The sequence below is a fragment of the Oncorhynchus kisutch genome, linkage group LG4, assembly GCF_002021735.2.
Source record: "Oncorhynchus kisutch isolate 150728-3 linkage group LG4, Okis_V2, whole genome shotgun sequence".
In the NCBI taxonomy this organism is placed as follows: domain Eukaryota; kingdom Metazoa; phylum Chordata; class Actinopteri; order Salmoniformes; family Salmonidae; genus Oncorhynchus; species Oncorhynchus kisutch.
The window spans coordinates 52,463,341-52,482,871 of NC_034177.2; the positions used below are offsets into that span (position 1 = coordinate 52,463,341).

Consider the following 19,531-nt stretch of genomic DNA (forward strand, 5'->3'; position numbering starts at 1 on the left):
TCACTACAGAAGTGATACCTCCTAGCCGTTGAGTTAGCAACAGCAGCTGCAAAAGCAGGCTAGGAAATAACAGACAGAGTATCCCAACGACGTTACTACAACGTATCCAATTGACCACCAGAGACATTCTTGTCAAAGGACAAAGGACTCGGTTTGGCAACACGACCTTCCACCAACCTACCGAAGCGCAGTTGAGAGTAAATATTTATTGCATTTTCCTTTTCCAAATGGGCAGTAATTTAGAATGCATAAGATACTGTATTTACGATAGCACAGCTTCTCCCTTTGTCCCTCAGTCTTCCCGCTCTTTCACTCAAACCCAGACCCTTTTCTTTTGTGTAACCAGCTGTCATATCTGTTCTGCCCGCTAGGGACGTTTTCCTTTATGACATAATTTGTAATCAATGTATGATTCATTCTTTGTATATGTAATTATGTGGGATTAGTTAGGTATTTAGTAAATAAATAATTAAACCCAATTTTGTATTGCCGATTCAACTTGTTAGCCAGGGTTCGAGAAGATAACCAAGAATTTACAACTTTCAGATGAGACTGAATTAAGGTGACGATTAATATTGACTGCTATTGATGTAAAATATTACTAGGTCTTTAAGAGTTTATTCAGAAAATAACAGCTCTATAAATATTATTTCGTGGTGCCCCGACTCTCTAGTTAATTACATTTACATAATTAGCTCAGTCAGGTAATATTAATTACGGAGAAAGGATTTTATAGAATAGCATGTCATATCACTTAATCCGGCATAGCCAAAGACACGACAGTCCTATATTTATATATATTTAAAATATATATTTTTTTATCCCAGCCCGTCCCCGCAGGAGGCCTTTTGGTAGGCTGTAATTTTAAATAAGAATTTGCCCTTAACTACCTTGCCTAGTTAAATAAACAAAAAACAACAACAGTGAAGTAAAAAAAAAAAATCTGAAAATATTTACCAAATCAACTAAAGTAAAAAATGATAACAAGTAACCTAATAAAATAACAATTACGTGGCTGTATACAGGGGGTACCGGTACCGAGTCAATGTGTGGGGGTACAGCTTAGTCGAGGTAATTTATACATGTAGGTAGGGGTGAAGCGAATATGCACAGATAATAAACAGTGAGTAGCAGCAGTGTACAAAACACATGGAGGTGGGGTAGCTTGCCGTGCGGTAGCAGAGAAAACAGTCTATGACTTGGGTGACTGGAGTCTCTGACAATTTTTTGGGCTTTACTCTGACACCGCCTAGTATAGAGGTACTGGATGGCTGGAAGCTTGGCCCCAGTGATGTACTGGGTCGTACGCAGTACCCTCTGTAGCGACTAATGAGTTGTGCATTCCGAGATACCGTTCTGCATACTACTGTTATGTCTGTTTGTGGTCCGCCTTTTAGTTTGCATGTATCATGGCATTCTCCTTCATCCTCTCTCATCAACGAGCTGTTTTCGCCCACAGGACTGCCGCTGACTGGATGTTCTTTGTTTGTTGCACCATTCTCAGTGAACCATAGACACTGTCGTGCGTGAAAAGCCCAGGAGGGTGGCCGTTTCCGAGATACTGGATCCGGCACAACTGGCACCAACGGTCATACCACGCTCAAAGTCGTTTAGGTCTAACGTTCAACTAAACAGTAACTGAATGCCTTGATGCCTGTCTGCCTGCTTCATATAGCAAGCTACAGCCATGTAACTCACTGTCTGTAGGAGCGATCCACTTGTGAACGGGGTGGTGTAGCTAATAAACATTTCCACACCTACGCACGCACGCATGCACACAGACACACACAAACACACACACACACACAACAACCGATTGAAGAAACCAAGGACTGAGAAATCCATCTTGAAATCATAAAATTGAAAAACTATACAGGCATTTCTGGCACAATCCTCTTTTTCCATGGCTGGTGCACATCTCAAGGCTGAAGCAGCAAAACACATGTTTCTAATACAGCTGTAAAGAGAGAAAAGACTGGGCCTAATATAGGTCATACAAGAAGTTTGGTAGTGATTCATATGTTGATGATGTTGACAATATTTGCTGGTCTGTGGTGTGTAATGAGGAGCAACCAGATGCTGCACTTGACCCATTTCCGAAATTACTTATTCCAGTTACTAATAATCATGCACCCATTAAGAAAAAATTGTAGACCTCCACAAGTCTGATTCATCTTTGGGAGCAATTTCCAAATGCCTGAAGGTACCACATTCTTCTGTACAAACAATAGTACGCAAGTATAAACACCATGGGACCATGCAGCCATCATACCTCTCAGGAAGGAGAAGTATTTTGTCTCCTAGAGAGGAACGTACTTTGGTGCGAAAAGTGAAAATCAATCCCAGAACAACAGCAAAGGACCTTGTGAAGATGCTGGAGGAAACAGGTACAAATGTATCTATATCCACAGTAAACCGAGTCCTATATCGACATAACCCGAAAAGCCGCTCAGCAAGGAAGAAGCCACTGCTCCAAAACTGCCATAAAAAAGCCAGACTACAGTTTGCAACTGCACATGGGGACAAGGATCATACTTTTTGGAGAAATGTCCTCTGGTCTGATGAAACAAAAATAGAACTGTTTGGCCATAATGACCATCATTATGTTTGGAGGGAAAAGGGGGAGGCTTGCAAGCCGAAGAACACCATCCCAACCGTGAAGCACGAGGGTGGCAGCATCATGTTGTGGGGGTGCTTTGCTGCAGGAGGGACTGGTGCTCTTCACAAAACAGATGACATCATGAGTCAGGAAAATTATGTGGATATATTGAAGCAACATCTCAAGACATCAGTCAGGAAGTTAATGCTTGGTCACAAATGGTTGTTCCAAATAGACAATGACCCCAAGCATGCTTCCAAAGTTATGGCTTAAGGACAACAAAGTCAAGGTATTGGAGTGGCCATCACAAAGCCCTGACCTCAATCCTATAGAAGATTTGTGGGCAGAACTGAAAAAGCATGCTCGAGCAAGGAGGCCTACAAACCTGACTCCGTTACACCAGCTCTGTCAGGAGGAATGGGCCAAAATTCACCCAACTTATTGTGGGAAGCTTGTGGAAGGCTACGAGAAACAATTTAAAGGCAATGCTACCAAATACTAATTGAGTGTATGTAAACTTCTGACCCACGGGGAATGTGATGAAAGCAATAAAAGCTGAAATAAATCATTCTCGCTACTATTATTTTGACATTTCACATTCTTAAAATGAAGTGCTGATCTTAACTGACCTAAAACAGGATTTTTACTAGGATTAAATGCCAGGAATTGTGAAAAACTGAGTTTAAATGTATTTGGCTAAGGTGTATGTACACTTCCGACTCCAACTGTACATTAATATCCACACATTGTTATTCTGTTTGTTTATGTTTTTGTTTTTCATAGTCCTATATTTTCTATTGTGTCTTTCATTGTCTGTCTATAGTAAATGCCTCTTTTGCCTCTTGTGTAGTAAAGTGACTTCTACTGTGTTGTGGCCTATGAATGACCATGCTCTCCAGATGGGACCAGAGCGAGCCCTCAACAGATCCTCAGTGGCCCCTGGGACAGAAAGCCATGCCCACTAGGTCCCCCAGGCTGCAAGTCCCAGCCATTAAAATATTAGCTACTGCTAAAGGACACCTCCAAAGTCACACAGCCAACAGAAATAATGAATGGGCTCCTGGAATCACAAATATTGTGCCTGCGCGTGCACACATAAAAAACATGCACGCATGCATGCACTGACGCAGGCATGCAAGCGCACATGTGCAAGCGCTCAAGCATGTAGAATGTACACATACTGAACAGGCACATGTGCACACTCAGCAAGAGCAGACCCAGGGAGGTAGTGTATTGAGGGGAGCTGGGGCCTATACCGTCAGCTGACTACTCCCCTGCATAGATAAAGTGGGGCAAACTCTAGAGGGGAAGGCCAAACAACAGGGCTAATTGGAGACACATTCTACCCATTACCACTATTATACTGCCTCCCATCTTTTTTTCAGAAAGATTTTGCCACGGCTTCAGAAACTCAGAGGTGTTGAAATACAATGCCTGGCCCCACCCTTGCAGCTAACCAAACCCAACCCTGGGGGTTAATGAAAGGCCCAAAGTCATTTTTTTTAGCTAAAACCACTGATGCAAACACATTCCACCAAATCAACCATTTACTGTAACTGTAAATCTGTTAACTGCACTCTACTACACAGTAGAATAGATAACAATTAGAAAACACTGTACAAGTCTTTGGGTTGTCTGTAGCATTTGACTATCTCTGATTTTAATTCTCATGCCCATTAGGTTACACTACTGCTTTTAAAAATGTGTGCTTTATTGTTAAACATCATTCTTTTGGTAGAGCTCCTAGACACGCACTTGTACATACAGCATCTCATCATTTTGTGAAAATGGATAAAGAATCCTCGGATCCCCCAATCCTCTTTAATTAGGCTCTCTGTTGGGACCATTACTTTTCTGGTGTTACACTACCTCTCCCTGAATCCACAGAGAAAATGATGATGGTGAGACAAAATAACAAAACAGACAAAAATGATTAAAGAAAAAACGGACTAATAATGACAGCCAGAGTGAGGAGGATAGGTTCCCTTGTAGTGTCTGGTTCTTCTCAATCTCCTCGAGGTAGTTCTTCTTTCTCACCATCACCCAGGGCTTGGCTTTTAGGGCTTCAAGTTCAGGTTCTTTGTTTGTGACAAATTGATGGCAAGAAAAGGCTGCACAAATAATAAATTATTGATCGATTGACTGATTGGGCTTCCAAGCCAAAGTAATGGGAGGCTACGTTTGGGAAGTTCTGAAGGGGATAGTTTCTTAGTCCACAAACACTTGTAACATGCTTCCACACTACAACGCTGGCCTGCCTCCAACAGCCCCAGCTTGACTTTCCATTATGCTGCGCATTAAGGCTTGCATTTCTTCCCTCTACTTTTTCATGCCCTTTTTCCATCACAGGAAGCCAGATGGGAGTCTGGCATGCAAGGTATTTCACCTCATTCCATCAGTGGACACACCCACAGTCACACACTTTCTCTCTGTACACTAACTTAGAACCTGCGTCTGGTATGCGTTGCCTTCTCACACGAGTGTAAATGAACACCAAGGCTCATTCAGTCACATGTTTGACACTGCAATTTGGGTAATTTTTTTGCCAGCGAAAAATGCACTCTAGCAAAAGCTGCATAGAGTCACGGTCGTCCTCCTCTTCATCTGAAGAGGAGAGGCGAGAAGGATCGGAGGACCAAAATGCGGCGTGATATGTGTTCATCATGAATTTTAATAAAGAAAACACTGAAACACTATACAAAAACAGTAAACAAAATAACAACCGTGACGCTAATGCGAGCTGCGCTGAAACAAGCCATCAACATAGACAATCACCCACAAACAAACAGTGCAACCCAGGCTACTTAAGTATGATTCTCAATCAGAGACAACTAATGACACCTGCCTCTGATTGAGAACCATACTAGGCCGAAACATAGAAATACCCAAATCATAGAAAAACAAACAGACTGCCCACCCCAACTCACGCCCTGACCATACTAAATAATGACAAAACAAAGGAAATAAAAGGTCAGAACGTGACACATAGTGTATGGAATAAAAGTTTGATGGAGTTCCCCCCTTTTAAACTCCCCCGTGCTATTCTGCTTCATACTGTTAAAAACAAATTTAATTTATGACCATAAATTGCTGAATCTACACTACCGTTCAAAAGTTTGTGGTCACTTAGAAATGTCCTTATTTTGAAAGAAAGCTATTTTTTGTCCATTCAAATATCAAATTGATCAGAAATACAGTGTAGACATTGCTATAGTTGTAAATGACTATTGTAGTTATGATTTTTAATGGAATATCTACAGAGGCCCATTATCAGCAAACATCACTCCTGTGTTCCAATGGCACGTTGTGTTAGCTAATCCAATTTTAAAAGGCTAATCCTTAGAAAACCCTTTTGCAATTATGTTAGCACAGCTGAAAACTGTTGTGCAGATTAAAGAAGCAATACAACTGAACTTCTTTAGATTAATTGAGTATCTGGAGTATTGGCATTTGTGGGTTCGATTACAGGCTCAAAATGACCAGAAACTCAGTCTATTCTTGTTCTGAGAAATGAAGGCTATTCCATTGCAGAAATTGCCAAGGACCTGAATATCTCGTACAACGCGGTGTACTACTCCCTTCACAGAACAGCACAGACTGGCCCTAACCAGAATAGAAGGAGTGGGAGGCCCCAGTGCACAACTGAGCAAGAGGACAAGTACATTGGTGTCTAGTTTGAGAAACAAACGCCTCACAAGTCCTCAACTGGCAGCTTCATTGAATAATACCCACAAAACACGTCAACATCAACATTGAAGAGGTGACTCCGGGATGCTGGCCTTCTAGGCAGAGTTGCAAAGAAAAGGCCTTTTCAGACTGGCCAATAAAAATAAAAGATTAAGATGGGCAAAAGAACACAGACACTGGACAGATGTAGATTGGAAAAAAAGTGTTATGGACAGACAAATCTAAGTTTGAGGTGTTCGGATCAAAAAGAAGAACATTTGTGAGACGCAGAAAAAATTCTAAGATGCTGGAGGTGAGCTTGACGCCATCTGTCAAGCATGGTGGAGGCAATGTGATGGTCTGGGGGTGCTCTGGTGATTGTAAAGTGGTAGATTTGTACAGGGTAAAAGGGATCTTGAAGAAGGAAGTCTATCACTCCATTTTGCAACACCCTGCCATACCCTGTGGACGGCGCATCATTGGAGCCATTTTCCTCCTACAACAGGACAATGACCCAAAGCACAGCTCCAAACTATGCATTAACTATTTAGGGAAGAAGCAGTTAGCTGGTATTCTGTCTATAATGGAGTGGCCAGCACAGTCACCGGATCTCAACCCTGTTGTGGGAGCAGCTTGAACCTATGGTAACGTAAGAAGTGCCCATCAAGCCAATCCAATTTGTGGGAGGTGCTTCAGGAAGCATGGGGTGAAATCTCTTCAGATTACTTCAACAAATTCACAACTAGAACGCCAAGGTCTCCAAGGCTGTAATTGCTGCAAATGGAGGATTCTTTGACGAAAGCAAAGTTTGAAGGACACAATTATTATTTCAATTAAAAATCATTATTTATAACCTTGTTAATGTCTATTTCCTATTCCTTTTGCAGCTCATAGAAATGTCCTTGTTTTCCACATTTCTATGTGACCCCAAACCTTTGAATGGTGGTGTAATTCGTGCTGATAATTTTTTTTTTGTAGGTCTCAAATTCACACACTTTTGATAGACTTAAACTGCAAATGATTGAGATATCAGTGTCACCAACAAAAACTTAAACAATAGGCCTGTAGCAAATGTAGCATATGGCACACATTTTTCACCTGCAAATAGCACTTTTTCGGTAGTGCTCAAAGCATGATAATCCGAGAGCAGCATTTATTTTTCAATTTGAAGCAATGAGCGCAATCAGTCCTCTATGACATGTCACGGATTCCCCCTGTACTGCTCCTTATTCCGTGCAGTCTCATTACGCACACCTGATTCCAATTCCCCTGATTAGTAATTGTATATAGGTGCCCTCTGTTCACCATTGTCTTGTCGGTTATTGTTCCCATGTCCGTTGGTCTTGTGAGTACCTGTGTTTTGTTTCGACTTTCATGCTGCACGTATTGTGCACTCGTTATTCATGGTCTCATCCTGTGTAGTGTTTATTCACTCATTTGTTTGGGTTTTTTCTATACATGTTTGTTTTGGGCTTCGTCCCCGTACTTTTTCATGGCATGTTGTATTTGGGTGGAGTATTTAAAACCCCCTAATTTGTATTCCTGTGCCTGTCTATAGACAGGGTTTTAAATGATTATAATCATTTATACAATGTGACATGACAAAAAAATCAACAGAGTAGGCTAATCGTTTGTTTTTTGGGTTTGTTTCAGGCAAAACAATTTTGAAGATCAAGGGGTATTAATTGGAATGACTGGAAATCGGACTTTAAAAAAAAAAAAATATGTGAAGATAGCCTAATCGTATTATCTGTAGTAGAAGCAATGGGTTAGAAGAAGCCTAGATAAGCAACCCATAAAGTAAACTAACATTGATTTATCCTGCAATGGAAGTTGTGCCATTGGTAATTTTAATTTGCCGTCTTCTAATGCCTTAAGCAGGTTGACGTTTATTGGGATGAGTCTTATCCTTGAGGCAGAACTGAGACATTTCTGCTAGATGGGCCAGCTGCAAAGTCAAAATTGGCTTGGTAATTTATTTAATTTAAGGCTAGACATTAGGATTCGCAGTGTGGTTAAGTTCACAATCAGATTTTATGACTTTGTGGCTGTGTCAGCTACTAACCACTCTGCAGAGCTGCCTCCGGAACTAGATTCATGACAAAAACTCTAACCTGTACCTCCTAAGGGGAATGAAATCTAAATGTAACTGAAAGTATCAGATTATGTTACTGAGTTTGGTTAATCCAAAAGTTACTGATTACAATTTGACCGGTAACTATTGACTGTAACGGATTACATTTAGAAAGCAACCTACCCAACCCTGAACACACACACACGGTCTGGTGCATGGACCGCTCAAGAAGAACCAACCCCTTTGATAATCATACATTCCTCCTCAGCCTGGTGTTACAAGTTCAGCCAGCAAGGCAGTCACTGATGTGCATAATGGAGTGACGGAGGCCAGTTTAGAACCTGGTAGCAATGGTAGCGGAGTGCAGCAGACCGTAGTGATCAACTATAATGGACGTGGTATTGTGGATCACTACAGCTGAAAGCCTCTCTGAGTTATAACACACTATTCATTGTCTCCGTTACATTGGCAATGCACAAAAGTGTGACAGATGTCATAAGCATTTGTAACAGCTAATAACAAACATGTAATGTCATTACTACTAACGTGGTTTATGCTCCACTACATTTCTGGTTGAATGTTCAGAACAGAGAAAGACACACTATTCTGAGAAATTACAATATAAGTGACAATTACCCAAACACCCAGCACATGACTAGTCCTTTAGTCACCACAACTGGATGTAGACATGACAGAGGCCAGTATAACCTCAGATACTTACTGATAAGGGTGTAGAATTCATCTTTATCTTTGCAACACCTGACAAAGCATGCATTTTGTGAAATGAGTGTCATTGTATTTTCATATAAAAGAGGAATACTTCATCAAAATGAAACCAGCATCTACCCAGGCCTGAGTGCCAAACTGCTAAAACAGAGGGCAACCTACAACAAGGCGAGATCCCCACTACGCAAGCTAAACCGGAGATGCCGCTTCATCCAACCTGAAAAACGAATCTTGACCTTCCAGAATACAACACACTTGTTTTCCACTGCCAAGGAGGCTCAACGCTTCTTTTCGAAGCACATCAAGCCCAACAAACAAGGGGACAAGCCGACAAGATGTAGGCTAACCCCAACTTGACTGGCTCAATATTCAGGTAGAGTATTCTATCCATGCACAATCACGCAACCTAGCCCATGGCTATGATGCTGCCCTCAGTATAAGACAATGAGGACAACCCCTCAATACTACTATTATTGTTGAACATTGGACTTTGTTATTATATTGCCTATGGACCAATATATTGCAGTGTCATTGACACTGGGGCTGCTTCCTTGTGGGGCTAGAGTGCCTTGAATATGTATATATGGTAATATAAATTGGGTAGTTATGTTTTAGGGAGATGGCCAGTCCCATATGGGCTACCACACAATTCCTTTCGTTTTTTTTTCTTCCTGTTGATTGAATTTATCTCCCTACAGGCCATGGTTAGTGCTATAGGTTTGTAATTCTATAGAGCACTTATATGCTTACAGGTCCAATGCAGCCATTTTTATCTCAGTATCAAATCATTTCTGGGTAACAGTTACCTTTTTAGCAAAGAGCAATTTCCCAAGCAGGAATTTAGCTAGTAGCATGCTAGACCTCCAGTTATTGTGCTAATGCTAGTTAGCTTTGGATCACAAAATTACTACTAACTTCACAATGACGGTGTAGGCAGTCATTGTAAATAAGAATTTGTTCTTAAATGACTTGCCTAGTTAAAGGTTCGATGCAAATCCACATCTGACTCTGGGCAAGTAGATAAAGGGCATTGCAAAAAGTATCACTTTAATGTGTACAGTGCATTTGGAAAGTATTCAGACCCCTTGACCCCCCCCAGTTCAATCTACACACAATGACAAAGAAAGTAAATGTTTGCAAATGTATTAAACATAATAAACTGTCGAAGAAGGGATCCGGTGCGCTGGGACAGCTCTGCCCCGACTCCTACTTCGGAGGCATCCACCTCGATGATGAAGGGAAGTGAGGGGTCGGGATGTGCCAGCACCGGAGCAGTGGTGAGGCTTGCCTTCAGCGCCTCGAACGTCCTCTCCGCCTCCGCCGTCCAATGAAGCCTCTGGGGACCTCCTCTCAGCATGGAGGTAAGAAGCGCAACCACAGTGCTGAAGCCACGGGTGAACCCCAGGAATCGCTGGACTGCTTTCACTGAGTTGAGGATGGGCCATGACCTGACTGCGCTGACGTGTTGCTCCTCCATCTCCACTCCCTCCATGAATATGAGGTGGCCCATAAAGGGCATGGGCCGCTGGAAAAAAAAATCTAAATAATTTTAACATATAGATGATGCTCCAACAGTCTTCCAGGCACAGACCTGACCAATGCTGGGCGCGGTCAGCAGAATACACCAAAATGTTGTTTAAATAAACCACAACGCCCCGTCCCAGCATGCCCCAAAACACTTAGTTAAAGGCCTGGAAGACTGAAGGAGCATTAGACAGGCCAAAGGGAATGGAACTTCATTAAAGTTACATGTGAACATCTGTCATCTTCAACATGTAAAGTATTGAGAATGTAAAAATTTATTGAACAACCCCGCTGCTCCCTGTGGACATATGGGCTGTAATTAGCTGGAAATCACCATAGTTTAAATATTATTTTGTTCAGATGTTTGTATGAAGAGGGAAACATTAATTTTGTTCTCCAATGCTTGACATTGTGGCTGAATGAATTTGTCTTGGCTATGTGTACATGGATTTGCCATATGGCAACAAAAAGGAAAGAATGGAGATGGGGAGCTCTTTGTGTTGGAAATTGGAACAAGGCCGTCCGAGGTACACGTGTGTGTGCTTGGAGCTGGCAAAGTCATTCTTGCCATCAAAAGTCTTCACATTTTCAAACTATTGGCTAAGCCACTGATAGGGGCTTTGTCTGCATTCTAGCATGCCGAGTGCGTGGCTTTCTTTCAATTAAGGGTAAACTTGTAAGTATGACAAACTGAATGGTTTGTTTCAATGGACCAGGACAATTAAAGACTAGTATTTTTTTTCTTATTTCTCTCTTATTCGGGTAGGTAGCCTCCACGGCCGAGGTGGTGTGGCACGTTGGAGTAAATCGTGTGGTTGAGAGGTTCTTTAGACAAGTTGTTGAGTGCGGGTGAAAGTGGGAGTGCCCGTGTGGACAATGCAGGTTCCAAAGGCAGCTGCTGCCGTTCTTTAGAAGCAAAAGGGCCTTTAAATTTGACTATATCCCGCAGCTGCCATGCTGCCCATGGCTGCATATGTGAATGCACCATCCCAATGCAATCCAACTAAGCTTGTACTTCTCATCTTTCTTATTCTAGTTATTTCTTCAAAAACCAAGGACAACTTTTTTGTTGCATCCAGCAATAACAAAGTTGACCTTGAAGGATGTTATATGAGGAACATTATTAGGCTGCGGGGCTTTGTATTTAGATACAATTGTATCGTTAATAGTCTATGCTTGCTTGATTTAATGTCCATGATTCTCTTGCCAGATGAGTTTGTAATCAGAAATGCTCTGAATTTTCATCGTAGGGAAAGGGGTAGGCTATTTGATGGCAAAACAGAGCGGGCGGCACAAATTGTGTTTCTTGTGTCTGGTTCCAACAGATGCAGCTATGAGGTGACGTAGGCTATGGAAGGAGTGTCTACACGGCTGTAAACATTTGTTACCACTTTACAAACAGGTGGGAAAATTCACACTCTAAAACTGACCCTTCCCGTAAAATATTCTGAGGTGACATAAACGAAATTGTTACATTTCAACAAAAATATTTTATTTTCATCTTTTGCTGAACAGAAATTCAGGGCAATTTTTTTATTTTTATCTCAGAAGCACAATGAAATCTACTTTAAGTATACTATAAAAGCTACATGGTTGCAAAACAAAACCGGGAAAAAAATTGTAAATAAAATAAAAGGCTGCCCTTAGGCTAAATCAAAAAGGTATTTGCAAATATATAAATAAATAATAAGTTAGAATAGTCTTAAAATATAGCCTATATTTAAACAACCCTGATATACTTAACAGAAATCTGTATTTATAAAGCTGAACACTTTGGCCAGTGTGGACAATTTAAAATAGTTTAGGATTGCACATTTAACACTGTCAAGTGGCTGTATGCAAAGCAACCATGAATGCTACATGAGTCTTTCTGCAAACCATTCAATCTTGAGACCCCATGGAGTGTCGGCTACCTTCTATATACTGTAGGTCCACTCAGACACACCAAGCCAATGAATGGTCGAGCAGGAGTGTTCTCCTTCCCTTGTTTTCAGTCTTGTCTTCAAGTTGGAAGGTAGGGTTATAGGGGAAAGGATTGTTCAAACGCCTGGAAATATTAACACACAAAAAAAGTGTTTGTTAACTGAAAACCAAAATTGTATAGACATGAATGACAAATCAAGTATCAGATCTCTCAAAATATATTCTGAGTTGTTAGTTAAAGTGTGTTAAAGTTAAAGTGTGTAACAGTGTTTTTAGTTTTGCTTTCCCTTCTAATGTTTATCGGGAATAAAATAACCCCACAGCGTATGCGCAAGTAACTATTGTGTCCATATGTAAAACGGGCAGTGTTCTTGTAGCCATATTGAACTATAAACTATAGCTACATACCTTCAACGAATTCTCTTGCGTTGAGTTTGTTCTACATGACATTGAGACGAAGAATGGTGGCAAGTGCTCTCATTTAGCTTCGTTTCGGTCGTCATCCGTTTTCGTTTCACGTAGAAGTCTGGGGAAAAAGTAACACTTAAATCCAAGAACTCATTGCGTGGCCAAATATTAGCCCACTGACCGGACAACACAGGAAAATAACTACGTCACTTACCCAAATATATCTCGAGATTCAGCATCAATGCGTAAAACACACTGGGTTTAGCCTACAGATATTTAGGCCTACCTGTAGCAAGTGCCATTGTCGTAGTAGTAGTTATTTTGCATCGAACACACGGGACTTGTTTGCGAGTAGGCTTCCCCGAGTTCAGCTTCACTGCGCAGTTCTCCGGGTTGACTTCGGTGAGGCATGGAGTGTTACTTTTGGAGTTGGTCAAGCGGTCATCACAATGAGGCGATACATCCTGAGAAGAGGAGTCCAGTAGGATAACGTCAACGTCTGGCTTCACATTGACCGGTGTTACAACACTCCTAGCCATCCCGACCTGTACAGAATCTTGGTAGGAAACAGGGCTCGTATCCACCGGGGTTTCCTCCCACACATAGTCCCCAGACAGTGGCACTTCGGCCTCGAAATTAAAGTTCCATTTCTGCTGGTCCCTATACGAAATCTCCCGCATCTTGGATTTCATATCCCGGTTCAGTTTGTCGTGATCCACCGTCCCAAAAAGATTACGACAGACGCCCGTAGGTGCGTGGAGAGGAAAGGTCATTGGTGTGGACAACCTCTCCATGGCGCTGCTTAATAGCAGGACGTTTAACATTGTTTTCCCCAAATTCAACAAGAGGTGTAAATAAATCCCAGGATTTAGAGTGTCCTTAAATAGTTTGGGTTGCGTTTGCCCTCTTGTTTCTATGGAGTAGCGCCACACGGTTCTCATTTAAATGTACCCGAGTAGAGCGTCACACCGTATTTAAAGGCCCATCAAGAGGTTGTCGGTTCATCTAGCGAGATCGCTCGACCATTGGTTCGTTTACGTCCAACGCTTTCTAAGAATCCATAACCCATGTCCATTGGCTGGTACGAATATTTGGACAGGGGCCAGGAAGATTTGTGCCTGGGGTGTCAGTATTGGGAATTGACTGAATGCATTTCCAAAGTCGATGTGAAACTGTTGCTACCTCATGATTGCCCTTCTGCTTGTCCACAGTTCAGGGTTGCCATGTCGACCGTTTTCTAGCATTGGGCTACTGTGGAAAGTGTTATGGTCCAGGGTTGCGGGTTTTAGAGCTACCTAAAAATTGCTCCTGCGGCCACCATCGCATTTCTCTTAAATGTGATATTTCACTGTGACCTGCTGTTGCTGAGTGAGTGAGTGAATGGTGGGCTATGATTGAAATGACAAGGCAATTTATAACGGGTTTTAGTCTTAACGCCTGCGGTCAAGCAATCTGCACTGTAGAATTTGCGTGCGCACATGGAGTGTACATATGGTATCGCGCGGAATATGCTTGACAGGGATAGACGCTCCTATCGACGAACCTCTTCTAAACATATGTAGTGTTGCCAGTGAATTGTGTGAGGGTGATTTTATATGTTCATAACCAGTAACTTCATTCAAAAAGTGAAACAAATTGTATTGACTTTATTAACGCTGTTTTTGTTTCGGTAGCAACACGCATCACAAGCAGAGACATATGCCTCCCCATGCAGTAGTTCGGTTAGACCCTATTCAGTGATTTAGATTCCACATCACTTATTGCATTTGGGATCTCATGAAACATGTCAGAAATACAGACTTGCAGCAAAGCAACATCTAAGCACTTTATAAGGGCACAGATCTGAATAAAATAATATTTTGTGATTAATATAGTCATGATTCGATAACCTGTTGCCAAATATGATGTATAATTTTGGAATGGTCATGCTTTTAATTGAATAACTAATTCAAATAGATTGCCAATACAAGTAATTACAGCGTTTCATCTCATATTCCATAAATTATACATATCCCATATTGGAGACTTATTGAAAGTTTAACATTGTTTCAAATATGTACCATTTTGAAAATACACATACATATTGGCCATATACCACAAATCCCAAACCGCCTTAAGTGACAATTAAATAGTTTCAAATCATTTGTTGGCAACCTCAGTGGATTAATGTAGTACTACTACTCCACTATCTATGTAATGGATTGGAAGCATCTTTATGGTTAAATTTTGAAAATGCACCCCTCCAGACCTACTTACATTGAATACGTGATAATGGCGTTCATCCTATATTGGAGACTCATTTAAAAGGCCATTTCAATTGTAGTCAGCAAACCTAACGGAATAAAGATGTACTACACTGTAAAACTTTTCTGCCATTTCAACACAAACTATCAAAGCACAAGGCGAGACCCAAATGCAGACACAGGAGGCAGATGGTTGGAGTAAACAACAATAAACAATGTTTATTCATCCAAAGAGGTCGGCAAGAGAATGGTCGTGGACAGGCAAAAAGGTCAATACCAGATCATAGTCCAGGTGGTACAGAGTGGCAGACAGGCTCGTGGTCAAGGCATGCAGAATGGTCAGGCAGGTGGGTACAAAGTCCAGAAACAGTCAAGGGTCAAAACCGGGATGATTAGAAAAGGAGAATGCAAAAAGCAGGAGAACGGAAAAACCGCTGGTTGACTTGGAAACATACAAGACAAATTGGCACAGAGAGACAGGAAACACAGGGATAAATACACTGGGGAAAATAAGCGACACCTGGAGGGGGTGGAGACAATCACACGGACAGGTGAAACAGATCAGGGCGTGACAAAAACACTAGGATGCACAGTATAATACCATACATGTGTTTTACAGCATTTATGTTCTAGATTGCACTTCATTATGGGTAAAATCCTGAAAAATACTGTAATTTGGAAGCCTCCTGTAAAAATTACTCTAACATACTATATTTCTTTACAGTAATAGCTTATGCCTATTTACCAGTTTCAGGCGCCAACCTCATGAAGTTCAGACTATTTTAGTAAATATCTTCTTGAAGTGGCTGTGAAGTGGAATAATATTTTCACCAGCTGCTGGGTAGTTACTGTGCCTTGTTTATAAGCATACTTATTGCTAGCCAACATTGAATTACTGCATGTTTCCTTAGCTAACTTAGCTAGATAGCTGGCTAATGTTTGAAAACTAGCAAGCTAGCTCAAGTTGACAAAAGGCATTTTGGTCTGCTCTAAATTGCTCATAGATATCTAGCTGTGCGACCTAGAAAAACATAATGAGAGAATAGTGATTATAGACTGTATCGCAGACTGGGTGTCATAGAGAATACACTGAGCGCAGATCCGTGACCATTATATTTCCACCACTACTACAGAGAATATGGCTTGTTTCTAGCAGTTCAAAAAATGACCCATATTTTTTCGGATTGACAGGCCCTCCTTTTACACTTAAACCGTGTTGTGGGCAGTACTCGCGAGCCGCTAAAGCTGATGTGAATGACCAGTGCACCACATGTGACTCACCACCTGGATTCTGTCTTATGTAGCAACATTTGAATGTAGCTAGATAAACAATGAATCCCAATGCATGATGTAATGTTGGTTAGCGAGCCAGTTAGCTAGCTAACAGTACACTAACTTGAATGAAAATACTTTGTCAAAATTAGAGTGGAGTCTTTTGTTAAGACATGTAGCTAGCTAGCAAGCTAAACAATGGACCATAATCACAACTCATGACGTTACTACCCTGCATGAATCTGCAGGTAGCTAACCAACCAAGTTCTATGGCTATAACTAGTCAAGCAAATGCGTCTGAGATACAGAGAATTAGATCATACACATAACGTTAGCTAGCGACCAAGCTAACATTCGCTAACAGTACACTTGAAATGAAACCACTTTCTGTCTTAATTAGAAACGTGTAATATCTGAAAATGTAGCTAGTTAGACTATTTTACAATTATACATCATGGTTGTACAGGTTTCCTGTCTGACACCCTTAGTTTGACGATATAATCCAGACTGGTGTTTTCTCCATCTCCTTAGCTATCATACTCGAATTCCACTGATTTCAAAACTCATTCCTCCAGAAAGTGGAGAGCATACACATAACATTAGCTAGCGAGCCAGACAGCTAACGTTAGCTAGCTAACAGTACACTTTAACTTGACATTAGGTTTATGCAGTTTTACTATGCAATAAAACATTTTTTTAAACGATTACCTAGACATACTGACCAGCTCCAGTAAACAGACGAGTGCTATATGGCATGTCCAGCCCACTCATTATCTCAGCCAATTATGGCTAGCTGGAAGGTTTGCTCTCTTTTTCTGTAGCTAAACCAACTAGGCTCATAATTGAATAATTTTATTCGTATTTACAGATGGCATACACGTTTGATAATAAGGCACATGAAAGTGCACATGTTCGAGAAGGCATTTCTGCCAAAAAACGCATTTTGATAAACATGTTATGTTCAAACAGCTCTCCTGTGAAGTCGTGACTTGCAACACGCCTTGTTTCCTGAATCGGGTCACACATTTTATCGAAGTGCCTGCCGACCTAAGGTGCAGTTCCACTGGTCAACTGTAGCCGAACACAGTGTCGGCAGTGGAAACTAGTAGTGTGGTGAATTTTCCCCTCACAGGATTACACAGTATTTCAAGTAGGATAGCAACCTACACAATAAATAACTAATATTGTTAGACATCTAGATGTCACCGGGATATATTCTACTCAATGGGGAGAGCATGAATGGCAAAAACACCTCGAAGCGGAGGTGCTGTGGATGTCGATTTAACACAGCGTGCATCCAACCCAGAAGCCAGCCGCACCAATGTGTCGGAGGAAACACCGTGAACCTGGCAACCTTGGTTAGCGAGCACTGCGCCTGGCCCGCCACAGGAGTCGCTGGTGCGAGATGAGACAAGGATATCCCTACCGACCAAACCCTCCCTAACCCGGATGACGCTAGGCCAATTGTGCGTCGCCCCACGGACCTCCCGGTCGCGGCCGGTTACGACAGAACCTGGGTCTCTGGTGTCACAGCTGACGCTGCGCCCTTAACCGCTGCGCCACCCGGGAGGCCTCTCATCATAAATGTTGATGAAAATACAAGTGTTATGCATGGAATTAAATATATATACTTCTCCTTAATGCAACCGCTGTGTCAGATTTCAAAAAAGCTTTACGGAAAAAGCACACCATGCAATAATCTGAGTACAGCACTCAGGCACCAAAACAAGCCATACAGATACCCACCATGTTGTGGAGTCGTCAGAGTCAGAAATAGCATAAAAAATATTCACTTACCTTTGATGATCTTCATCGGAATGCACTCCCAGGAATCCCAGTTCCACAATAAATGTTTGTTTTGTTCGATAAAGTCCATCATTTATGTCCAAATACCTCCTTTTTGTTCGCGCATTTAGTTCACAAATTCAAGAGGCGCAGGCACTTAGTCCAGACGAAAAGTTCCATTACAGTTCGTAGAAAAATGTCAAACGATGTATAGAATCAATCTTTAGGATGTTTTTATCATAAATCTTCAATAATAATCCAACCGGACAATTCTTTTGTCTTTAGAAAATGAAAAGGAACAGAGCTCGCTCTCACGGCTACACGCATGATTTAGCTCATGACATTCTGCCAGACCTCTTAGTCAAACAGCTCTTATTCACTCCCCCTTCACAGTAGAAGTCTGAAACAAGGTTCTAAAGACTGTTGACATCTAGTGAAAGCCTTAGGAAGTGCAATCGGACCAAATTTGACACTGTTTATTGGATAGCCAAAGACTTAAACCTACAAACCTCAGATTTCCCACTTCCTGGTTGGATTTTATCTCAGGTTTTTGCCTGCCATATGAGTTGTGTTATACTCACAGACATTCAAACAGTTTTAGAAACTTCAGACTGTTTTCTATCCAAATCCACTGTAATATGCATATATTAGCTTCTGGGCCTGAGTAGCAGGCAATTTACTCTGGGCACCTTATTCATCCAAGCTACTCAATACTACCCCCCCCAGCCATAAGAAGTTAAAGAACTTCCACAATTAACTTTTAACAATGCACACCTGTTAATTGAAATGCATTCCATGTGACTACCTCATGAAGCTGGTTGAGAATGCCAAGAGTGGCTACTTTACTACATGATTCCAAATGTGTTATTTCATAGTTTTGATGTCTTCACTGTTATTCTACAATGTAAAACATTTTTAAAAATTAAGAAAAACCATTGAATGAGTAGGTGTATCCAAACTTTTGACTGGAACTGTAGGTCAAATTAAGCTCCTACATCTGTAGGAACAAAAATAATTTTCAAAGAGGAATTTACACCAAACATAATTCACGATCCCATTTTCTATGTGTGAAATTGTTTTCCTTCCAAACAATGGTAATTAACTATGTTAAAAAGCAGTTTTTCTGTGTTGAAATGGTGTGGGCATATATCGTTCATAAAAAATATTCATGCTGATTTTTGAAATGTTTATGATACAAGATTGAGGTGTGTTTTAAAAAAAAGTGTTTTTTCTCCACAATTTATGCTTTGGCCACATGAGTATGGGATGGGTCAACCACATTTTTGGGTATCAGTTAACAGAATATGAACT

General features: G+C 41.2%; 1 protein-coding gene across 3 annotated transcripts; it reads right to left on the minus strand.

Moving 5' to 3' along the window:
* Window positions 1-10,158: 10,158 nt before the first annotated feature.
* Window positions 10,159-14,130, minus strand: LOC109889686 (uncharacterized). Of its 3 annotated transcripts, none has more exons than XR_002255315.2 (4): window positions 13,207-14,130; window positions 12,921-13,038; window positions 12,503-12,636; window positions 10,159-10,590 (listed from the first exon to the last, which is right to left on the minus strand). XR_002255315.2 is itself a non-coding variant. In XM_020481297.2 (3 exons), the coding sequence occupies exons 1-2, from the start codon at window positions 13,859-13,861 to the stop codon at window positions 12,923-12,925; spliced, it is 771 nt and encodes a 256-aa protein (XP_020336886.1). In that variant the 5' UTR covers window positions 13,862-14,130; the 3' UTR covers window positions 12,212-12,636; window positions 12,921-12,922. The 3 variants fall into 3 exon arrangements, 1 of the variants encoding a protein (XP_020336886.1); XR_002255314.2 differs by having other exon boundaries at window positions 10,159-10,604; XM_020481297.2 differs by lacking the exon at window positions 10,159-10,590 and having other exon boundaries at window positions 12,212-12,636.
* Between the last annotated feature and the right edge of the window lie 5,401 nt (window positions 14,131-19,531).

Bases quoted from the DNA above. Each gene is read 5' to 3' on its own strand.
- LOC109889686 (XM_020481297.2), bottom strand. From the start codon at position 13,861: ATGAGAACCGTGTGGCGCTACTCCATAGAAACAAGAGGGCAAACGCAA. The intron at 13,039-13,206 runs GTAGGCCTAAAT...CTTTTTCCCCAG, and splicing joins GACAATGGCACTTGCTACAG to ACTTCTACGTGAAACGAAAA.